The 20,760-nt window shown below is 39.7% G+C and overlaps 1 protein-coding gene across 1 annotated transcript; it reads left to right on the forward strand.

Moving 5' to 3' along the window:
• Positions 1–821: 821 nt before the first annotated feature.
• Positions 822–3,113, forward strand: LOC128717882 (chorion peroxidase-like). The gene is made up of 6 exons (XM_053811556.1): positions 822–841; positions 917–1,249; positions 1,311–2,349; positions 2,413–2,601; positions 2,689–2,878; positions 2,947–3,113. The coding sequence occupies exons 1-6, from the start codon at positions 822–824 to the stop codon at positions 3,111–3,113; spliced, it is 1,938 nt and encodes a 645-aa protein (XP_053667531.1).
• The last annotated feature ends 17,647 nt before the right edge of the window (positions 3,114–20,760 follow it).

Here is a 20,760-nt window from a genome sequence, read left to right on the forward strand (position 1 = left end):
ATGTAACTGTGCTGGCGTTAGCCCTATGGCTGCTTCTGCGCGTACAATTATCTTCAGCAGACCCATTCGGTATGATTCTACTAGTCGTAGTGTTTTCGTTTGTGGTTGAAAATAAATAAAAATTGTTGCAAATAAACCAGTTGGTAAAGTAAGCGAGATGTACATTATGTTAAAAAAAAAAACTACAAATAGTGACATTGAGAATTGAGCAAAGAACTGTTAACAGATGTCTGAGAACCCAGAATGTTGTGCACCTGTACATGTTGTATATGCTGCATTGATTGTTTGTAAACAAGCGCGCAGCTCAACATCAAGCGCCGAACGTGCTTTATCGTAGTCCGACTGTCTTTACGTGACATGGTGTAACAGAAAGAGAAAACAGTGACTGTTGAACTCATGTGGACTTAAAAGGTGAAAAAAATAATGTGATCATTTTGAAAACCACTGGAATGCTTGCTAGCGAATTAAAAAAAACACTTTACAATGTTCATTTGCTTTTTTTTTGTTGCTTATGAGTGTATGATTAATAATAAAATTAATATAACATGCATTACTGTGGGGTGGAGATCATTTTTCTATTAGCGTATAAACGGCCAAAAAATGAAGATCATTCTCCACAAACTCCTATGCACAACCAGTGACACTATTCGATGCATGCAACTTTCGACTGCATCAGTCCCTTTTGATGGCGAATGTCTACATAACATATTTGATTTTTGTTGAATGATATATTTCCTTTGCGTTTTATGACAGATAAATACTACTTATCTGAAGTTCCGGAGTATTATGATGGGTATGACAAACAATGTGGATATGATCCAATGTGTTACGATGATCAAAGGTAAACCATGTCGAATATCTCTCTAGCAATGGGTATACAATAATGATTCGTACTTCACACGGCCTTCCCTTCCAGCTGTCCAGATCAGGATCTGTTTGGTGAATACGAAAAGGAAGCTTTCATCAAGGCAGTCGCCGAGTTGCTAAGCAACGAAGAGAAAGCACAAAACAGTTGCTATCGCATTGGGAATAGTGAATTCGACTTTGGACTCTTCCAGACGTTGTCAATCAAACCAAATGAGGATCTGGACGTGCGGCGGACTCTTACGACGGATAAGTTTTTGAAGACACTAGCAAAAAAACTGAAAAAATGTCAGTTGAGAAATCTGCTCGATGGAAAATGTTACACAAATGTAACGCTCTCCTGTTGCAATGGCGCCGAACAAATTACCTGCGATCCCGACGATCCGTAAGTGTTGAACATATTCGATATATTTTTTTTCCTTTACGTAGTTATTGTCTACTTTCAGATATCGTAGTTACGACGGAAGTTGTAATAATCTACAGAATCCCACCTGGGGAAGGCGTGGAAATGCGCTGAAGCATCCCATCGCACCGTGTTTTAGCGATCTCGTATCAAAACCGGTACGCAGCAAATCAGGCGCACCATTACCACAAAATCGAAAGGTGATTTCCGGGCTGGCCGACTTCCTGGAAAAGTATGGTCCCTCCACGTCCTCCTCACTAAACATGTTCATGGTGTTCTGGATGGAAACGATCAGTTCGGATATGATTGGCCGAGCGAACAAGCGTACACAATGCCCGACCCAAGGTTTTCGCGGCTGTCGTGCAGATGGACGGGATCGCAGCGCTTTCGTGTCCATGCTGTCGAATCCTTTACGCATGCCGTTGGATGATCCGTACTATGGAGAGTCCGGTATAAGCTGTCTTAATTTTAGTCCGCAAGAAAAGGCAAACGATCGATGTGAAATCAAACATGTGGCCGAGCGTAACATGCAGAGTAGCTACCTGGATCTATCCAGCTTATACGGTGACACCGCGAACTATGATGAGAAGGGAAAGCTGCCACTGTACCACTGTGGAGTCTCGGAATCAGTTTCCCAGTCGGCACCTACCACCGTGCAGTTTGCTGCCATCATCGGTTTATTCGGTAAACTGCACAACTATTGTGTGGATCGGATTCGGTCCTGTGCAAAGTCAAAGGGTTCGGTACAGGAACGCTGCAGAGCGCTTACGATTGGCGTTTACCAAAAGATCATTTACGGACAGTTATTGCCGCTTCTGTTAGGAGAGGAATTGTACAATTTGTGTGGTTTGGATTGTGAATATAATCCGTACGCGGAGAGTACTGTTTCCCAGACGTACAAAAATGGGCCCGGTAGATTCCCACACGTATGGATTACGGATGAGGTGATGTACAAGCATGAAGGAAAGTCACAATGGCGACCGTTTAACGAGTACTTCCGTAATCACGAGTCGTTTGATTGTACAGCAACGTTAGCAGGAGCGTTGGAAACACCTATCAAGACTGATCGACTGGCCGATGCGGTAAGATTTGAGGGTAAAATGGAAATAGCAATATCTATAATCAGGGACGATTTTTCATTGCAGATTGTACACAAATTCTATACCGTTGATGGAGAACGTGGTAGCTGTCTACCTTGCATTGATTTGGCACGTAATCGTGACTCTGGTTTGTGTCCGTTGGTGACCTACAAACACTTCATCGAACATGCTGCCGGGGAGGAAAGCAAGTGCTACAGTACATTCGAGGACCTGAGCGACATGTTTAATCCGGAGGTGAGTGTAAGACCGTAAGATGTGGGACGGGGAGAGCATCAGATGATTCAGTTTTTTAATTGCGGGTTTGCTTTACGTTTCGTGCAGTTGATAGAGTTTTTCGCACAGTACTATGAGTACCCCGGAGACATCGATGTGCTGTTTGCCAACATGGATCAGCGTAGTTATCCTGGGTCGAACATGCCAAAACTAGTGTCGCAATCTACCTGCCTTGAGTTCAAGCGGCTCAAATGTACGGATCGGTTTTTCTACACGTGGAATCCAAACCTAGGAGAAGGTATGCTATTCTCGATTCCTCCATTTGCGTTGGAGTTAAGACTTATAATGGTTTTGATCTTTGTTTAGGAGCTCAACATCTGATCGAGATATTAGATTTCACTGCGCTATTGGCACTGTTTACTGATATGGCTGAGGTCCCACTGGAACCGTTCTTGGTAGACAGTCCTAAAGTTGCTGCTTCGGATGTGAGAAAGTATCTGGAAAGTGTGGACTATCTTTACTGTCAGATGTGAACTAGTTATAATTTAAAATAATTATAATAATAAATATCACACAGTGTTCTTTTCATAGCTGTGACTTGGAGATTTTGTGTAATGCGCATTTCAATGCCAATGAAATGTTCCTACGCCCTATCAGAATGTAGGACAACACTGACAGGTAAACAAAAAACAAGAACAAAAACGTCATATAAACACTATCACAGGATGCTCCTGCAAACTCTTAATACGATAACCGAGTGAAATAACGACCAATTTTTTGGCACACAAAACGTAATGTCTTCAAAAGCACTGTTAATCGGTGTTAAATGCGCTACGTTATAAAACGTACCGAAATTTTATAATTATTTGTTTTAAACAACAATAAAGCGTAAACATAAAAAAAAAACTTTACCTTTTTGTTAATTCCCCGCTCTCAAAGTTTTAATAGATTCATTTATGAAATGAATTTACCAAAGACTACAGTTAGTCCTTAAAAAAACATAACAATAATTTGTAACACACTATTGTGTGTTACACACACACTTCCACACACACACACACACACACACACACACACTGCTAAACTTTTCAATTGAAAAGAATTGTTTTTTTTTTTAATAATTTTATTCGTAACTTCAGTTTTACGCATTATTTGAATTTGTTTTATATGTTTTAATACAGTGCCATTATATTGTATAGTGAAATGGAATGTAGTACCATGGATATGGAGTATCATATACATTGCTATTCATATAATATTTGCTTAATTTAGTAAGGACTGCGTGGCACATCTATTACTTATTTACTGTTATATATTTGAGCACATCTCAAGACGCAAAGCTTACTAAATCTTCTTTACATAGAACAACAAACCAAATCAAACAAAAATGGTATGCATACCTTGGAAACATCGAAACAAAATCTAATTTGTTCAATTGTATGTACAGGAAATCGTTCAAAGTGAATTGTTCCGATTGAAGTATTCGGTCCTATACTACTTTCAGTCTTGATTTGTGGTAATCACATAACATTGCGAGAGCAACTTTTATTTTATTTACTTTTCCATGATGACGACATTTGCCGTTAGAGTCTGTTAGAGTACATCTGTTTGGAGAAACATCACAGACATTCTTCCGCCTCTATTTGACGAAAATTGAAACTAAACCGCGAGTTTTGAAAGGAAACCATGTAAGCTGGCTAATAGAATTGAGTTTGGGAAATATGTGACAAGAAAGAAAACTTTTAAAGAATCCGTATGTTAAAGTGCGAAATGATGTATGAAAATAAATATGCTAATATTGTTATTAACTAAAACAGTTAAAAAAATGAAAGATTCCTGCCTGGCAATGAGTTACGCATCAACATTTCATCTATTCGCATGGTGGCTATAAATTAGGATTACGGATGATGAATGCGCTATCCGACCACCCACAAAGTGCACTATGGATGCAGTAGGAAAAAGTGCAGCGAAACTGTTAGGTCACGACTTTAGAAGATATATCTTTTGGAATAGTACGATGACATAACATTGGCAGTAGATGATTTAATATCAGAATCTACTATTTGAGGAATCTAATGTTCTGTGAAATGATGTCTTCAATGACCATTGCCATTTGTTTGCGACCATTAGGAGGATGAAATGGGTTGCAACATATTAGAAGGCAGAGTTGAACGCATTGTTTAGAAGGAATAACGTGATTTTGTTATAAATAAAAAAAAAACATATAAAATCGTATTCAGTGTTACGCAACATGTATTATAGACCTGCAATATATTTCTAGTTGCAGTATGTTTTGTATTCAACTGTTTTAACACAATTGCTGCAAAACATTGCAAATAATGAAAAAGTTTTTTTTTGTGACAGTGAGTCAGTGAGAGATAAAAGCAGAAACAATTTTCTTTTCCTTATAGCTTAGAATTAGATATTGTTCAACTTAAAGTGTCACTACACTTACTACGCTTCCGAGCTTAAAGTTTTCAAATTACATTTATGGTATCGGAATGAAGACAACATTTTAATAAAATGAAATAAATTTTAACGCTTAGCCAGTGTTCGTCCTGTGTACCGTCAGGAAGTAAAAGCAATGTTATGCTAGTTATTGCAACATTTCTACGCTTCCGGCGCTTGTACGAATGTATAAAGAAATGGAACGTTTACGGTTATTAATGATTCTTGGATCAGGATCGAATTTATCATCATTACAAATGTGGCCAGCCGAATCGAACGCGCTAGTTTCGAAGACAGCTGAGACCGGTTCGGTACGCGTACGTACGGGTATCTCGCAGCGATTCGTACCAATCGGCACACCGTCGGCATCCATTCATTCGATTTAACATCGTTTGCAGTCGTTGCAGTGGGTCATTATAAAAAAAAACCCGTAGCATTCCTTTCCCTGGGTCCGAGATTGCGATTATCGTTCGGTAGTGGATTGCTGTTGAGCTTGTTTGGCAACGGTATTGACCAGCGATGACACCACCATTCTAGACCCAAACCGACCCAACGAAAGGAGCGCAAAAAAGGCTGATCCTGCAGTTCGGTATGAATTGCGACCGTTATCGGCTACCCGTTTTCTCACATTCCTAGTTCCAACAAGGTTGCGGACATGCTGCATTTTCTGAGAATGGGAAAGGAAGAAAGCATACGAAAACGAATCAGCCGGGCACATTCGATGCATTCGGAATTTTTTTTCCCCTTTGCTGACAGCAGTGAGTATTTCCTCATCCGTAGTAGTTGTGTGCAAACCGTGTTTGTGTGTGTGGATTGAGAAATATTCCGTAAAAAAAAACACGAATGTGTGAGGAAACGACCGTACACGACTTTGTTCGAGCGTTTGCGTAATTGAAGCAAATTGAGCGATAATTTTAATCATGATTTACTGAAATGTCAATTTGTCTCCGATGCCAGTCGAATTTGTGCATTTTGCGAAAGGAATCAGCGATGCTTAACTGATTGTTCCACGTTCAGTTATTGTGCAGTTGGTCTCAACATAAAAACGTAATTTGTGGGGAAAAGGAATAGAATCAGCGGAAAGAAAATGCAACCCAGGGCATTGAATGGTTGGCAATTATGTCTTCAATATATTTGGGGTGGAATTGCAGATTGGATTGAATTAAACATTCGTTGTTTATGCTAACAAGTAAAACTTTCATACTTACATCAGCTGAAATATTTTAGAGAATGGGTTTTGTTGTGATTTTCTGTCTGTAAGTTATTTTTCCATCACCTTCCACCAAGCTGAAATTGGAAAATTTATTGATGTTTGATTGCAAAAACAAGCATTTTTATGCTAAGAGCTTTTACAGGACCAATTATATAATTTGCATAATTTGTTTGGGTCATTACTGTTTTCCCGAAACAGAAAATTACTGTCATTACTGTTTAAATTCACCTTACGTCAATATCAATTCCTGTATATCCTTTCATATCAAACAGCTCCAAAATTCGAAGCTCAGTAAATCGGCTTCGTTGTGAGAAATCATACGGGAAGGAAAAAATAATGATTCGTACCGCTTTTTTTACAGGTGAACCATTTTGATGTTTATGTCTGACCTAATGTTGGGCTGCTGGAAGCAAGACAAAAACGAATGTTACCATGACTTTCCAGTGCTTGCTTTATTCGATCTACGGTAACGGATGTAGCACTGCTGACACTGCTGCCAGAGCTTGGAACGCTTCTTGCTTGCGTTCCATTTTCTTACACTTAAAATGCTGCATCATCTTGGCAGCTCGTACGCTGGCCCGGGTGCTTCGTTCGATTTATTTTCCGTGGTTGTTCCAGTGGTAAGAAAACATTCCCATCCCGTCAAGGCATTCCCCGGATGCAAATCGTAAAATTCCTATTTACAATTCGTCGCTAGCAGTGAGCAAGAAGAATACAAAAAAAAAAGAAAACACAAACTCCAGTTCCGGTTTGCGGAACCGCGGTGGTAAGTATTTCGTTTTTATTTTCTTCGTATGTATGTGTATGTACCGAGTATGTGCATAAAGCACTTACTTGGAGGTGGAGGAAAAGCGCAATATAAAATCCGTCCCCTGTAGCATTCCACACCGACGGTGACTGTGTGTCGTACGCACCCAGCACGGGCGCGCACCCCGTAGTGTTTGATTTATTTCTTCCGGCTGCCATTTACGGCGGCTTTTACGCTTTTACGCGGAGGGTTTCCACCGAGGCGCGTGTGTTTGCATTGGAATAATGCAAAATGCATGATTTTGCCTTTTTGCAGCACCGAACCTTTTTTATACCATCTCTCAGCTGTTTTCCGGTTTAGACTTGGTGGTGTTGGTGGTGATGCATGGAATTGGATGTTATATACCAATCCGGTCAAAACAACGAACGTACGCAGCCGGTGTGCGGTTTGTTAGAAGAAAAGGAATTAGTTTTCTTTTTATTACACTTTTTTCTTGCATTCCCATGTGTTTGCTCTTGTGGAAAACAAACCGGTTCCATTTCTTCGCTCCAGCTACGTGCTGGTGGTCTTAGAAATGTTTGTTCTTTGCCCGGGGTGACATCTTGCAAATGCACACCATTCCGGCAAAGGATCGATGGACGGGAGCGGAAGTTTAATTATGCCCAAGTCGAAATCGTGTGCCCGTTTTTTTATGGGGCAATATCAGATTGTACGCACATAAAACATTGCCGTGATCGCGGCGCAGCGAATGCTAATGCGCTCGACGAATCGGTGCAACGTTTCCAGCAGCAACGGTTTCAGTTGTTGTAGGTAAAGGTCTGGGATGAGGGTTTATTAATGGAATGTTGCGAGATGAGACGCAATGGTGGTTTAAAATCAATGTAAATTCCAGATGTGCCGCTTGTTGGTACACGATGTTTTCTACCGGAACAATGCGTAACGGCAGCAAACATGTGTCTGCTCGAAATGGAAGAAGGTTGCAAAAAGGCCCGTAATTCAGTTTCATTTGTTTGAGTAACTATTTTGAGTAAAATTAATTAAATTGTTTAAAAAGTAGTACAAAATGTGCGAAAGCATCGTTCCATGGACGTCAGAGAAGTAGCGTTTAATTCCGGTAGAGGGCGGTAGCGATCGAGATCTATATGCATGAGCGATTCGGCACCGAAAGGTTCTCTTTTTCACCGGATTCAACATATATGTATTAAATGTGAACAGCGTTACAGGAAAAACTGACCAGTTAAATTTGTGCACACCCATCATGCGATAATCCTACTCATTGTTGTAGAATTATTTATTAGCGACATATTCCAGAGCAATGTTTTATGAATTTTGTTTCAAAAATATCTACATTGTATTTTAAAGATTCCAAAATCAAAGTTATTCCAAAATGCAAAAAAAAAAACACTACCATAGTAAAACCGGGCACCAGTTTTATTGCCTTAGCAAGAGATGGTTCTTTGTTGCTTCAAGATTTCACATGTTTCTCATTTTGCTTTACGACTTTTTGCTGCTTATACAAACAAGCAAGCACGGTATGCGACGGAAAAGGATTCGAATTTATTTGGCATACAAAATAGCAAAATTGACAGATCAGTTAAACTAGAGTAATGTTTGAGATTTTTGTGATGTTTCAACAGTAAATTTTGTCTTAAAAACTTCCATTTTCTACATAGAGATTTTTTGAGAATTTTTCTACATAGAGCGTTTTAGTGAATGGTTTTGTGATTCAAATTATTCAAACTCTCTAGACTTTGTCTAAATTTTGATTATTTTTTTGTTGAAAGATTAACATAGACGCTATATGCATTTGTATGGGGAAAAATTCTACTTGGAATTTTCCACAAACTCGTAAGTAGTAGCAAGTCCAGTGAATTATAATCCGCTGATTTGCCGTTTGATGTTCGCACTGCAATCATGCCCTGACGTTTTACGGCTTCCAACGACGCCCCGGCTTCGTGCCGGATTCTCAGGGCCTGAGCGAACTACATCGACCGCAGCTGGTGCAAAGCTGGTAAAGATGTGACTGTTGACTTGGTTGCGCGTTTCACAAATCCCATGCACTTCCTAGCCCTCGTCCAATTCCCACTAACGTGCTGCACTAACGAATGCTAATCAGACAAAGCGTTCCGACCTAGTACCATTAGCAGGATACTACGGCGCTGCAGCACGACAGTAATATGGCTCCGGAGAACATCGTTTCTCAGCACACGTGGAACATCGAAATTTTGCAATCTGCGCTCCCTGAAGGAAAAGTTGCATTTCTTCCTATCGCATCTGTGCACAGCATTCGGTTGCAGGAGCTTTGGCGGCAGAATAATTTCCCTTTTGTACGGGAATGCGAAAAAGTGACGGTAGCAAACGCTTTAGAGCAGGGTAAAATTTCACTCCCGGCAAAGGGTGGACTCGAACATGAGTTCGACAGAACGTGCGGAGAACAAGCTTGCTCGGGAAGCCTGCATAAGCCTTTGGAAAACCGGTCCGGAACAAATGGTACTCCACTCTTCGAGCGTGTTTTGGATTAGGCCTGATGTTGCCCATGCATCTAGCTTCCGGCAGATCATCGTTCTACGCTGCAACAAAAAAAAAACTGTTGCGGCTGTATCGAAGAAGCCGAACCCAAAAGTGCAAGACACACACGCGGTTCTCCGCAAAGCAGCTTGCTTAATCTGGTCGGCCTGAAAGCAGCTACCGGTTGTTCAAAAGTTTGCACCCATAAAACACTCAATAAACTGCATCTGGAATAAAATTTATTTTACGTACCGGTGGTTGCACCGAACTTTGGCTCGAGGTCGTGTTTCGACCTTTTGCTAAGCTGGAAAGTTTTGGATGTTGGTGGATCTTTTCCGTGCCCATTATGTACCTGTGCTGTGGAAGAAACCAGCAAAGGAACTTAATGTTTTTTTGCGATTTTTTTATGACATGGTCGTTTGGTTTTACCATAAGCCACCGATCGGAAACATGGCGAAAAGGTTTTAGCTGCAGTAGCACCTTCGAATGGGTTGGAAGACTCGGAAAAGGCACATCTGTTGCAGAGGCTTTTATTTGCAGTATATTTCGTTTATTTTGAATGGTTCATGATGACCGGCAAAAGATTACAATTAAGTGATACCAACTATTTGATGTAGAAACAATTTGCACAATGCAGCTCAATGCTCAACCAGGGCAATGGAAGTCATAAGTTTCAAGGTTTACGCTACGGGGAAATTGTATTTTTTTTTGTGGCTTTTGTGTGTTGTACTGGAGTGAACGCTATAAAATTTTGATTTTGATTTTGAAAATTTCGATTAATTCCAGATTTTGGGAAACTTTTGTAAGGTTGCTTGCATTTTCTGTCAATAGCATGTGTATTACAAAGATGCCTTCAATAAATTAAATCGTTAAGACGATCCATTTAAAGTCCACATATTAATTTTAATCATGTGTTTCATTTCCTATCACGTTTGGTGGTGTTTTTCAAGTTAACCAAAATGAATCCAATTTATCGGAAAAGCTTCATCCAGCGTGTTGAAGCAATGCCAAAAATCTTCACATACGCTCCAATCCAATCACCGTCACGGCCGTCATGAGTAAAAGTGCACCATTAAACTCAGCAATAAACGGTCAACGGAGTGACTTTGCTTCAGCTTCACCCAGACACTACCGGAGTACGCTGATGCTCACTGCAAGCGTGCTACCATTAAACCAACCGTCGACATACCGGCTACCGGCGTGATTTTACGAGCTTGCATTTTTAGGCCAAAAGCTAGCCCTCCGGATGCATGGGCAGCACCGATCTGGTACGGACCGGTGCGCGGCAGTTATGGTGGAAGTCAAAGTTTTTGCCAACACCAATACCGCCACCATTAAACCGGGTCGGCTCGGAGGGTAAAGTGATTGTGAAAGTTCGCACATCATAAAATGCATCCATTTGCGGGAAAGCGGTAGATGAGGCGTAACAGCCTCCAGTATATCTAGCAGCGAACAGATATGAAGATGGTACGAGGTTTTTTAAATGCTGCTAGAGTGCTTTTCCTTATCTGTGTTGAATGGGAGTAACGGTAGAGAGTGAGAGTGATTAGGTATTTAATTAGAAAGATATTACTAATGTAAAATGTGGTGTAATGATAAATTTAATGGTTAAAAGGCTAGTTCGTCTAATTCATTTAATTTTGTTTTTACTTCTTTGAAACCATTCAGCTGTTTGGCTAATAAATGCCATAAACAAATACAGTAGAACGTCGATTATTTGTGGCAACTGTGGACAGGCCGCATGCCTGTTAAACAATTTCCATGGATAACAGGTTCTTCAGCTTTATACGTGCAATAACTGAAGATGAAGATGACGGATCAAAGCTAAGAGCATTTATATGTGTTTAATTTTAGCAGCTATTCATTATCAACATTATGGAACCTTTTCCAGGGAGCTTAACTTGATGAACTCTTCATAGAAACCTCTCTAGTTCCTCTCGAGCTAGCTGGTTAAACAGTCTTAAAAGTCAAAACTATTCTACTAGCTGTATTTTTTTTTTTGACTCCCGGATAATCCGCCCGCCGGTTAATCAGGTTAATCCCCAGAAGTAGTAAAGAAGACAAACAAAACAATTTTGTAAAGTCAACGCGTCAAAATATCAATCACGAATTTTAATTAAAAAATTGTTTCTCTACTGCGTTTAAGGGAGATGTTTTCAAACAGTTCCTTGCATTTTTGTGTGTGTTTTTACCTACTGTAATTATTGAAGAATATGACGGAATAAACTACGCTTATGTTCCGCAATGCACAGATTAAGCTAGATAAAACTTTTTTGTTATGTCATAGGAACAAAACAAACAATCAACAAGGAAAGCGTTAATTGAATGATTATTTTTAAAACCATCATTAGAATAAAGTCAGCATATGATAAACCAATTCACAAAATTTAACCGTAGTTAAATGACAGCTACAGTCATGAACAAGAACATCGAGGAGGAATGACGCAACAAAAACTCGAACTTAAGCAAACAGAAAATAAGTAGAGAGAGAAATATACAATAAAGTAATTTTTCTTATGGATCCAATTGTGTTTTACACCACAATCATCATAAACATAATGTAACTGATATTATACGTGAGCAGATATTGCACGTGAAATTTTTGAGTATTTTACATATGTTAGTAATATTCAAGAACGTATGTATTGTACTTGGAAACATAAATTTTTCATCCAAGAGAGGCGTTTTGGTAACCGACATTTTACCAACTGTCATAATGCATAAGAGAAAAGGAAATATATTTAGTGTTTACCGTTCCCGAATGGTCTTTCTGAATGGTGATCTACGATTTGCATGTGATGATTTGCATAAAACACCACGACTCACAGTTCAACCGTGTCGAGTTGAGTGTGAATAGCGTCGTGTGAATGTAACAGCAGTCGTGCCCGACGGAGCTAGATTTTGGAAAAGTCGAACCGGTTTCATGTGCTTCCGTTGCTGCCGTGCCTTAAAAGAAAAGCCGAATAGTAAACGACCATTTTTGGTTGATTTGACGTGGTGTGAGGTTATAGCCATTCGACACGGGTAGGCCGACAAGTGAACATTACAGAAAACATCGTTATATCGTCATCCGGAGAGCGATTATGAAGATTAAGGTGTGCTAATTGTGGAAATGGGGATTATCGTCGCGGCCATTCAGAACGAGCTTTACCGTGTTCAATATCTACCAGGGCAGCGTGTTTGTTTGAGATGCTTTCGATACACGCACATCAAGATGTGCCAACAAGTGCTGTGATAGTTAGTGTAGATGTTTTTACCATTTCCACATGAATAAAATATGAAGCTGCAAAACATTATTTGGAATGGAGAGATATGGATTATAAAATTGTTGCATAAGGTAGTAGTACACAATTTTCTACAACTAGGTGATTTAGTATTTTATTGGAATGTGTAGCGGTTATATATATACACACACCTTGTGCAAAACTGAAGCGTTGGACATAAAAGCACCATGACAGTTCGAGCTGTACGGAAGGAAAAGCTATCAAGTTGAAGTGTATTGGTAAATTTACAGCTTTAGTTTCTTGTTTATCTTTAGTGCTTGGTTTGTCACTAATATTGCTGCTATTTTCAAAATGTCTTTCGTTAAGACTCAAGCACATGCTGAACTTTTCCACGTTATACTGGCCCAAAAATCGTTTTTTCCGTTTCTTACTGCTATAAATAATAATTAGTTTTATTCTTTCATTGAACTGTATTTTTAATTGAATTTTACGTTTGAACTATCCTAGACTGCGTTTAAACGAAATACTTTTGTTTGTTAGTTAAATAAGTTCTATACATTCGTTAGTGTTTTGTGGCTCCGTTATCAATCGCATTACCCTTAACTAATTCAGCTTTCAGAGACCTACACAAACCGCAAAATGTCTTTGCGCTTAAAATCAACTGCTTTCGTGACGGCAAAATGTAACGCCGGTTCAACAGTCGATTGTGGTTTTGGTGGGATTAGAAGCTGTCTGATACAGCAATCGCATAATGCAAGCTTAACACAGCGAAAAACAAACCAACTACTCCGCACCGGGAACGCCTTCGTACAGAAGCGGATTGTTTCGAGCGCTGAAATGCGATCAAAGAAAAATCCGCTTTTCCACCTCATACGGAAGTCCCAAGAGTCATGAAGCAACAGTTCTCCAAGCCGTGGAGCAGCAGCAGCGAGATACTAAACCCTTCTGCCAAGTGGTATACTGTATACGTTGTGCGTACCAAACCGATTGAACGACGACGAAACGACAAACATGGTAACAACGTGGCCCGATGGAGGCGCCCAGTTGCTCTGGGCACAAGCAACACGTGGGCGAATGTGTGTACGTGGTAAAGTGTGACACATAGGACGCAAACCGGAGGCGTTTTGCCGGCAATTGAATCGAACCGAATCAAGCACTCGTGAAACGCACTCACACTCGTTGAAGGAAAGAAAATATCACCCCACGCGTTTCAGTGTTTCTTTCGTTCTGGAGGCTTGCGGTTTGGGTTTCGGGTTTTGTATTCCCGGGGCAGACGTGAACTTTGTGGTCACGGTGGATATCTTTCAAGAATCATCAAGTAAGGGTGAGAAATCGCGAAGATACGTAAGAGTAGGAAGGTTATGTTTATGCGTTTCATGTAACGCATGAAGCCGACATCTCCTTTCCAAGTGATTTTTCGTTTGATAGGAGGAAAAATTATCTTGTTTTTGAGTGATTCTATGTTGGCATAATTTTTTTCTCATCAAAAATCTTTTTGCAAAATCAATATTATATTTAAGATACACCTTATTTTTGATAACTTGAAAAGGAAAGCAAATTATTGAAATGTTAAAAATCATATAACAGTCAACGTCAATCATTCAATGCATCTAATGTTTAATTGTAGAATAATATAAAATAAGTAAGGTATAAACAGTTTGAAGTAAAAATTAGCACAATAAAATCAGTTTACAAGTAGAGCATAGAATTCATCTAGTTTATTCACTTTCTAGGCATTCCTCGGAATCAAAATTAAAGACAAATTTGGCTAAAAATGGAATTTTATTGTATGAAATGTATGTGGAAAATGTGGAAATGTTTATTTAACGTGTATATAGAATGGCTGTTGAAATATTTTTTTTTGTACGCTGATTCCTGCAAGATTATTCGACATGTAAAGACATTTTAATATTATTACCATCATTGAACATAATATAAGGATTATGGTTTATACGTCGACATGTCGACATGTGCACACATATTAATATTATTATAATATAAGGATTATGGCTTATAAATCCGTTAAGAATTATATGATATTTGCTAAAAAAAAATATTTCATAATTTTCCAATCGAACAACACATAAATTTGTTGTACTTTTATGAATTGTTTTTGCTAAACTCCACTCGATATGGAACAATGACATCTGCATGTTCTATGCAGGAATGTAATATCGATGCTGTTTTAGATGTTTCAATTATTGGTACCATTTTTTGTGTTCTCAACAACAATCATCGCTGATGTCCAGTGTGGCATGTTGTGAATATCAATCACTTCAACAAGTGCATGATGACACTTGGCAATATCTTCGGCGTCGGAAACAAATTACAAAACCGAGGCCTCTTCCTTGATCGTCTTGATTCAAAACCCACCAAAGGCGAAAACAAGGAAGAAATATGTTCGAACCACCTTGGCCTCGAGCTGTGAACGCGACAATGAATGCGGAAGCATACTGTCACGCTACCATGGGTAACAATATCCAACAGCGAAGCGAATGCAAATCAGTCATTCTGGGCATAATTGAATATTTCTTTCACCCAATCCGTGGCCCAAGTCGCTAAGGACCTGCGATCCCGTACCAGCGCGCCCTATCGAAAGTCGATCGATAGGTCAAAGTTGAAACAAAGTTTGAGAGAAGAGTGAACAACAGCAAGAGCAACAGCGAGGGAAGTACTGGTGACTGTGGCAATAGGATGCAAGGCATTGAAAAGCCAACTGTGACTAGGCATCAGTAGTAGGTTGGCCTGGGCAGGAAACCAATCATTCCCCTCAATTTCTCAGTTTGTGATTCGTCGTTGCCATTTCTTGCTGTGAGTAGGAAACACGCAACGGTAAAGTTCGAGCGAGCGATCTGCATTGGATGGTTTATTTAACTTTTCCCTTCGATGAGGTTGGGGAATGGGTGTGGGAAATTAAGGAGAGTAAAATAACGCCTGAACGCACCGGAGTGGAGTAGCCAAGCGTGCGAACTCATAATCGGCACTTAGCGAAGCAGACTGACGCTCTAGATGGTTAGTGATTTGTGATGGCTTCGTTCGATGGTGTGGCGAAGAGAATTGCTTCATGATGATTGATGTTTGGCAGGGTTTAGAAAGGCACGGGACGAGATGGTGTGGCAGTTGGATAAAATAGAGATGTATTTTTTTTATTCGTGTTAGTCATGCTCAAGCCGTGAATGGAAGGATGAACAACGGAAACGAAATAAATTTATTCCTCCAGCAGCTTAATCAGGGCAAACACGGAAGCAAAGATAAAAGGTTAAAGACACGGTTGACTTTAATTAGAATGTTAAAATATTGACGACATTTTGGTGTGAGAGCGATTAGAGGTGATGAATGGCACGCCCTTAGCATGAAAGGCTAATTAGCCTATGGCATTTGTTGACAGTCGTTTAACATTTTTGTTTACTATCGTTGAAGAGGGTGTAATGTTTAAAGTTTTTCATAACGAAAAATAATAGAAAGCAAAGGACGACCTAGCATAGTTATAGATGTGATGGTTTTCGCAGGTGAGGACTGTTACCAGGTATGGGATCGATCCTACCTCCTATTAGCTTTTTCATATGTGTTTTGATGCTTGGTTGTGTATTCGCAATTAGCTTGCTATAAAAATTAGATAACCAGAATAACCTTTTTTACAACCCAACCTATTTCTACTACTACACTCTTGGAAGTGATACAACCTGGTACATGGATCATTTGGCAGATGTCATCTTAAAATTTAATCTTTCTAAATTAAGGCATGATGGGTCCCATTTATAAACTCTCTGCAAATAGAATTAGAATATACATATACAACAGAAATCGTTCAAAATAGCATAATATTAACATAAATAATGAAATAACATTTGATTGATGTCATGGTCTATAGTGTGTTACCGTTACCGAAAGGATCTTGGTAAGAAATGAAAGGATTGTGGTTATTTTCATTGCGAATCATAAATATGCCGTACAGAAATGCAAATAATGCTTAAAAATCGTGCCATTGCGTATCATCGTTAGAGCAGCGTATTCATCACAACGGATGATCCGTGCTGTTCGAGAAACGCGTCGTTAAGTCGTACAATATCATTTGAAGAATACTCGAACGTACTATTATTCTTAACATTTTCTTCCATCTCTGCTTCCATCGATGTGAAAAATGTCACAGACACCCTCAAACCAATACTATCACCCTATTCCTTCACTCTTACTGAAACTGTAAAAAGATGAGCCAAACCCTTCCATCACAGAGGCCCGACGGAATGTGCAGAGAGTACAACGCTTCACTGTCGTTGACACACGGACACAACACAAACCAAACGATGAAATGTGTTTGCATAAATCAGCAAAACGTAATGTGGCTTCGAACGCTCAACCCACACTGTATGTTGCTGTGCGGCTTCTCGTAAGGGTTGTCAATATTTTTGCTACACTTTCCACTTCGTCGCTCGATCCAACATTGGCGTTAGCCTGGCTTGCCCGAGGGATAAAGCGTTGAAGTCAGCAAGCCCATCTCGGGTTTGGCCGAACTGACGCTTGAGTTCCTTCGGCAGGGTAAATAAATATGCCAGGAAAGAGCAGATAGCACTCGGTCAACCAGGACCAGAACGATGGCAGATGTTACCGGTGGTTAGGCGAAAGTCGGTACCGTTCTTCGTTCGGCTGCGTTGGAATCGGAGAGAAGTCGTGAGATGGTGTTCCTCCCAGGATGGAAACATCCTTAGGGAAAACTGCTTGAATCGACAAGGGAATTAGTAGGCACTTCGGTGACTTCTTAACTTTCCAGCATCGTCTCGTAGAGCAACTCCCGACAATCTAGTAGTACTCGAAAGTCTTGCTAGGTTCGAGAACCTGATGCCCATCCATCGCACCAGCACATGCACCCGAAATCATGCACACACGGACACATGCTTTCAATAGCAGCACGAAGCACTAGCAGGCAATGCTGTCGTTGTCCATTAGTGAGATGCTGTGAGGGTTTCCTTCCGGTGTTTGGGCGTACGCTCTCCTGGCCAACGGGATGCATTTCCGGAAGGCAAACGAACCACCCGTTCAGTGCAACAATGGAGCAGGTTTGTCAACAGCCAAGCATCTGGTAAAGCGGTCTCTGGGAATGAAGCCCGAAGAAGAAAAGAGGCTTAAGGGTTTTCATATTAAAACAACAAGTAGCACTAATGAATTGTTGGAGTGCGTTCGAGTTTAAGCGGAAAATATGATACGTTGCAATATGAAATGGAACCATTAGTGAGTAGGGGAAGCAGATCATATGTTCCAGTTCTCGCTTCAATGTATTTGCGTATTCTTTATGACAGCAGCAACATACGTTAAACTACATAAGTCCAGTTTAATTACAATTTCGGATTACATTGTACGGTATTCTTTGAACTGATGGATATCAGATGAGATAGGAATACATTGTTACGAAGTGCACAAGACAATTATAAATCAACGAATTGATAATAAACAATATAAGCAACAGAATTAAAACAGCTGTGTTGAGCAATATTATATTTGAAAAATCGATTCGAATTGTTTTAGTTTTGGTTTCATTGAAAAATTGTATCACCTGTACAGTTACCTTTTGTTGGTGTTACTTTATCAAAAATTTCAATCGTCTATCACGCGTATCCTGCTTAACATTTTCCTGCACTGGCTTGCGTTAGAACTGTTTTCTTCTCCCAGACAGCTAGCGATAATGAACATTCCGATGTGATGGATCTGAGCCGTCGGGGGAAAATTCGTTGCTGCGAACGACGTTCCGGAGCAGTACAAAAGATTTCATGCCAGTTGCAAGTTGCAGCAGGTTCTTCCGGTGCTCGGTGAACGATAACCCTTACTACACGCTTACTAGCCGCTAAAGGTTTGGCACGATTTGATACGGTCTGGTGCATAAATTGCATCCCATTTCAAGAGTAATTGTCATCCGGCAGATTTATTCTCTGTGTCGTTCGTTTTTTTTTCTTCTGCCCGTTTCTTCCTGCCATTCGTTAACCTTAGCCGCGTTACAGACGTGTACAACGCGTTGGAATCTGTCACAGTGTAGCTATTGTGTGCTGCCAGCACAGGAGTTTCGAAATATTGCTGACAAACAGGAACGCGTTGTAAATTGTTCTGTTACAAAGCTGCGAACATTTTGGACGGCAAACGTGTAGCCAATGGCTGTTGCAATAATTGTGCTCTAATACCGTTCGAAAAAGTGTGGCGTTTAAGAAGAGAAGTAAAAACAATCGTAGACCAATATGGAACGTGATTGTTTTCAAAGAGCTCACTTCCTTGATAATCACGCTCTTTTGCGGCTGCTTCGGTCAGCATGTTTCAAACAATTATTTCGTTTCTTGCTGTGGTCAAGAAAAAAGGTTAGTATAAACCGATTGTATTTACTAACATTTATTGTTGCAGCAGTTTTTTTTTATTATTTTGATCCGCTCTTAAAGTATAACAAATCTGGATTAAGTGATGTTAAATTTATATTCCAATAATAAACACAATTTTGGTTGTACTTCTAGCCCAACGGCCAACATGTCATTTGCTCATTAATTATCCTTCTGCTTAAGTGTCAAATATGCTGTCAATAGCATTGAACGAACGTAATCTTACCTATTAAATCGGTCGTGTCAGTCCCGAATACCGCGTGGTGACAACGTCCGATACATTATTAACGTGTGGAGAGAATGGCATTAATCATACAGCTGTCTTTCACATGACTTAGCCTTTAGGGTCGTTGGTTAACCATTCAGCAGTTAAAACACATAAGAAAACAATCAATTACGGATATTCTCGTTTCAAAGCTGGAAACAGATTGTACTGTTTTCTCAATTAATTACATTCAAGGTAACATTGTGAAACGTCGAGGTATGTTGTAGGCTGCAGTCTTCTAAATGAGCATAACATGAAAACATAATAAATGGACTCAGTGAGAAGCTAACAAAAAGCTTACCTTTTAAGGAGTATTTTCTTAGTTTTCTATACATTCCCAAGAAAAGCTAATGAAAATGGCAAATAGTGTGTCTTGAAGGTTGGTTATTTAGATTTCTCCGAATTTTGTAAAAACATTAATAACCCAATGTTTGCGATGGTTGTTATATACATATGAACGAAAATAAACTGCATTAAGATGTTCTGAGTGTATATTAACTGAATTCCTGTTTTTATTTTGTTAATTGAATAAGCTTGTTGAACAAATTGTTCAAGATAAGTTATATTCCATAATAATAATGCCATAATTCTATAATAATATAATTGCATCAATTCATGAATAAAAATGAACGAAAAAACACCAATTCTTTACAAAAATGCAAACTAGTTGAAAATCAAAGAAGGCAAATGCAGTCATCGAGGATAAATAACGTTAATTAAATTAACATGTGTTTGATATTAGTGTATATGTAATTAGGAATTAAAAGCTGGAATATTAGCTGATATTTACATTTGAATTTTGCCTGCTTTCGTGCCCCTTGTAACCATCCCGAACTCTTCTCCTACTGCACAGGCATTATACGCTTGAATTAATAATCTCACTATCAATCATCCTATCTCGGGAGAAAATAAACGCACCCGATCGGAATCGGTCACGGTGAGCGCGTGTGTATGTGTCAGTAGTTGTGGTGTGGCTAGGAAAGAGCGGAAGTATAGCTAATAAAATAAACTTTTCCCTTGTCTGACTTTTCCATTCGTTCTCGGCCATTTTTCATCCACTCCAGCTACCACCCCGAACGGGCCACCTCGAATGAAACTCGATCCGGTGCAAAACCGCTCACGTGTGCAAACAGTGCGCAATGTAATCAAATTTCCCTCCGTATCGCCGTCTGCGTCGTCTGGATGGTTTGGAGTAGTAAGGGCTTTTGCTTTCCGTTTTTTCTTGTTTCCGCCAATATATTTGTTCGCCTTTTCAATGGGATCTGCATCCGGGTGTGTTGTGGGGTTTATTTTTGCTCTCGTCCATCCTCAGCGTTCGATCCATCATGTAGCACTGGCGAGGCGGTTCCGATCGTCGATGATTGGTTTGGAGTTTTGGTAACAGTTAGCTTCAGTGTTCGCGGTCGTAGAAATAAAAAGGT

Source organism: Anopheles marshallii, chromosome 2, assembly GCF_943734725.1.
Source record: "Anopheles marshallii chromosome 2, idAnoMarsDA_429_01, whole genome shotgun sequence".
Lineage (NCBI taxonomy): Eukaryota > Metazoa > Arthropoda > Insecta > Diptera > Culicidae > Anopheles > Anopheles marshallii.

What these genes read in the sequence shown, in the direction of transcription:
- LOC128717882 (XM_053811556.1), top strand. Translation starts at nt 822, where the DNA reads ATGTGTTACGATGATCAAAG. An exon ending in ACCTGCGATCCCGACGATCC is followed by an intron (nt 1,250 to 1,310) that starts GTAAGTGTTGAA and finishes GTCTACTTTCAG; the next exon opens with ATATCGTAGTTACGACGGAA. An exon ending in GAATCCAAACCTAGGAGAAG is followed by an intron (nt 2,879 to 2,946) that starts GTATGCTATTCT and finishes ATCTTTGTTTAG; the next exon opens with GAGCTCAACATCTGATCGAG.